At 43.4% G+C, this 3,862-nt stretch overlaps 1 protein-coding gene across 6 annotated transcripts in view; it reads right to left on the bottom strand.

Moving 5' to 3' along the window:
• si:dkey-183c6.8 (protein O-GlcNAcase) overlaps positions 1 to 3,862 on the bottom strand; it is an 82,392-nt gene that overhangs the window by 22,196 nt on the left and 56,334 nt on the right. For all 6 annotated transcript variants that reach the window (XM_043692605.1, XM_043692331.1, XM_043692151.1 and 3 more), the window contains one exon: positions 987 to 1,072. In XM_043692605.1, coding sequence (XP_043548540.1) covers positions 987 to 1,072 — 86 coding nt within the window. The remainder of the gene's footprint in view (positions 1 to 986; positions 1,073 to 3,862) is intronic.

Genomic DNA, 3,862 nt, shown 5'->3' with positions numbered 1-3,862 from the left:
TTTAAGATGATCAAAGGATTGGACACTCTGGCGGCAGGAAACATGTTTCCGCTGATGGGTGATTGCCGAACCAGAGGACACAACTTAAAAATACGGGGTAGACCATTTAGGACAGAGATGAGGAGAAACTGCTTCACCCAGAGAGTGGTGGCTGTGTGGAATGCTCTGCCCCAGAGGGCAGTGGAGGCCCAGTCTCTGGATTCATTTAAGAAAGAGTTGGATAGAGCTCTCAAGGATAGTGGAATCAAGGGTTATGGAGATAAGGCAGGAACAGGATACTGATTAAGGATGATCAGCCATGATCATATTGAATGGTGGTGCAGGCTCGAAGGGCAGAATGGCCTACTCCTGCACCTATTGTCTATCAGTTCAAAAGCAATGAGCAATGGGTAACAAATGTCAAGCCTTGCCAGTGATGCCCATAACACGCTAAAGAACAGATTTAAATAAAAATGGCGAGGTTTAGGTAAAGAATTCCACTGCTTCGAGTCTTCAAACATGGCAACCAATCCTGTAACTATGAAAATGTTAGATGTAAAAAGGACCAGAGAGGAAGGGTTGGAGAGATTTCAGAGGGCTGAGGAGCTGACAGAAATACAGGTGTAGGTGGGGGTGAGACCATGACGGTAAGAATTTTAAAGCTCCATTTCCAGAGTAACTAACACTGGCAAAACAGGAGGTTGGGGAGCAAAATGACAGAGATCAAATTCAGAGGAGGCAGTGGCCTAGTAGACTTATTATTGCAGAGACCTAAATAACGTTCCAGGGACCTGGGTTCAAATCTTGCCTTGGCGGATGGCAGAATTTTGATACAATAAAGATTTAAGGGTCTAATGATGTCAATTGTTGAGTAAAAACCCACCTGGTCTGGTTTACATGTGACTCCAGACTCAGAGCAAAGCGTTTAACTCTCAACTGCCCTCTAGGCAATTATGAACGGATAAGCAACGCCCACATTTTATGGATGAAGTTTTTAGAAAAGTTACCTGGAACTCTCCCGCAATGCCTCCTCTGTAGATCCAGGTCTCACCTTCCGCACCCAGGACCACAGGAGCGCTGCCAGTACGACACCCTAGGGAAGGCCAATTTGTGAGCTTCATTAATCAATGTTGCAAAACTCGTTCTCTGGGAAAACATTTCTAACTTGACGTACCGCATCAGAAAACTAAAATACTGACGGTGCTGAAAATGTAAAAGAGAAAACACTCAGTAGGTCCGGCCAAGTCTGTGGAGAGAGAAACGAGTCGAGATGTTGCACGGCATTGAGAGGTGTGACAAAGTTTGAGAAAACACAGGGGCAGAAGACAGAGATTAGTGAAAGAAATGATTGACAAGAAGCTAAGAAATAGAAGTAAAAATTGGAAAACCAAATCACGGCAGGAGTTACACACTTAATGATAAGGTCCTGGGGAGTGTTGCTGAACAAAGAGACCTTGGAGTGCAGGTTCATAGCTCCTTGAAAGTGGAATCGCAGGTAGATAGGATAGTGAAGGCGGCGTTTGGTATTCTTTCCTTTATTCGACAGAGCACTGAGTGTAGGAGTTGGGTGATCATGTTGTGGCTGTACAGGACATTGGTTCGGCCAATATTGGAATACAACATTCAATTCTGGTCTCCCTGCTATAGGAAGGATGCTATTAAACTGGAAAAGGCTCAGAAAAGATTTACAAGGATATTGTCAGGGTTGGAGGATTTGAGCCATAGGGAGAGGCTGGACAGGCTGGGGCTGTTTGCCCTGCAGCATCGGAAGCTGAGGAGTAACCTGATAGACGTTTATAAAATCATGAGGGGTATGGATAGGATAAATAGACAAAGTGTGGTGGGGGAGTCCAAAACCAGAGGGCATAGGTTTAAGGTGAGAGGGCAAAGATCTAAAAGGGACCTAAGGAGCAACTTTTTCATGCAGAGTGTGGTATGTGCATGGAATGAGCTGCCAGAGGAAGTGATGGAGGCTGGTACAATTACAACATTTACAAGGCATCTAGGTGGGCATAGAGGATTTAGAGGGATATAGGCCAAATGCTGACAAATGGGACTAGATTAATTTAGGACATCTAGTTGGCACGGGCAAGTTGGACTGAAAAGTCTGTTTCCGTGCTGTACATCTCTATGACTTAGTGACTCTATATAACAAACAATAAAGGTCCCAGTACTGATCCTTGTGGTACACCGCTGGACACCAGCCTCCAGTCATTCAAACAGCTATCTACTATTACCCTTTGTGTCTACTAGTGGGAACATCTTCTCAATACTTTCCCTATCACCATCTTGTATGTTTCATTAACATTAGCCTTCATTCTTCTAAACTTTAACGGATGAAGGTACAACCAGTGAAGCCACAAGTCAACCCCCTTTGTCCCAGGAACCAGCCTAATAGTTCTCTTCTGAAAAGCCTCCAATGCCAGTATATCCTACGTTAAATACGGGGACCAAAACTATACACAGTCCTCAAGCTGTAGCCTCACCAACCACCTGTACGGTTGGAACAAGACTTTCCTGTTTTAAACTCTATCTCTCAGTAATAAAAGGTCAAAAGTCAATTTGCCTTCTCAAATACTTGCTGCACCTGCATGCTAACCATTTGTGTATCACTCATAAGTGAACCTAGGTCCCTTACTGCTGCCCTTTGTTGGAATCTCTCCACATTAAATTTATTGTCTGCCTTTTCATTTTTCTTATCAAAAGTGCATGACCTCACAGTTTCCAACATTAGACTCCATCTGCCATATTTTGCCACTCACTCAGCCCATCGTGAACCCCTACAGACTCCTTATGTCATCATCACAACATGCTCTCTCACCTCTCGCCAGGCAGGGGGTTTTAGATACCAGACCAGTCTCCCCAATATATATTACGGAGATACCGTAGACCTTAACTTTTATTTCAGTTTAAAGGCAAGTGCAAGTCGCTGTGTTCCAGATGTGATTCGATTGGTCCACCACTAAAGCTTTAATCAAAACACACTTTATTCTTACAACACAGTTAAGATGCAACAAAACTTGATTCTATTGACTTACCTAACAAGATAATGTACTATTTAACCACTAATCATTATTTGTTCCAATACAGGCAGCATTCCATGAACACTTCCTTTGGCAATTCAGCAGCATGGTTATTACTCTCACATGCGGTCTCTCTCCAGACCTGTAGAAAGAAACAATCTGCCCCTTCTGATTTCTAAGAGGAAAACTCTAAGTCTTCAACCTCGCAGCAGACAGAATGCTAGCTGTCTGCTCCAGGAACTAATTAATGAAAAAGAACTGTAGGAAAACCAAAGTCCTTGGGATCTGACCCCGCATATTCATCGTTTTAAAACACCCAGGGAGAAACCCAGAACTATTTACAAACTGTCTGCTGGGAGCAGACCCCTCGCCACCACTGTGAGAAAACCCCTCCAAGAGAGAAACAGGACAGAACACTTCTCTTAAAGGCACAGGATGTCACAGATGTGCAAAGTGCCTCATTAAGGAAAATGGTTAATCATTAATTGCATGTCAGTCATTGATTAACTCTGTGGGTCAGTTTATTTAATACAGTAAAACAATAGTATAATGTTATGAAGCAGACATTAAGAGGGTTACCTCAGATTACAACAGGATCTGGAACAGATGGGCCAATGGGCTGAGAAATGGCAGATGGAGTTTAATGCAGATAAATGCGAGGAGCTGCATTTTGGGAAAGCAAATCTTAGCAGGACTTATACACTTAATGGTAAGGTCCTAAGGAGTGCTGCTGAACAAAGAGACCTTGGAGTGCAGGTTCATAGCTCCTTGAAAGTGGAGTCACACGTAGATAGGATAGTGAAGAAGGCGCTTGGTATGCTTTCCTTTATTGGTCAGAGTATTGAGTACAGGAGTTGGGA

Source organism: Chiloscyllium plagiosum, chromosome 1, assembly GCF_004010195.1.
Source record: "Chiloscyllium plagiosum isolate BGI_BamShark_2017 chromosome 1, ASM401019v2, whole genome shotgun sequence".
Lineage (NCBI taxonomy): Eukaryota > Metazoa > Chordata > Chondrichthyes > Orectolobiformes > Hemiscylliidae > Chiloscyllium > Chiloscyllium plagiosum.
The sequence above is the reverse complement of the archived record's forward strand: the minus strand, read 5'-3'. Positions and strand labels throughout refer to the sequence as shown.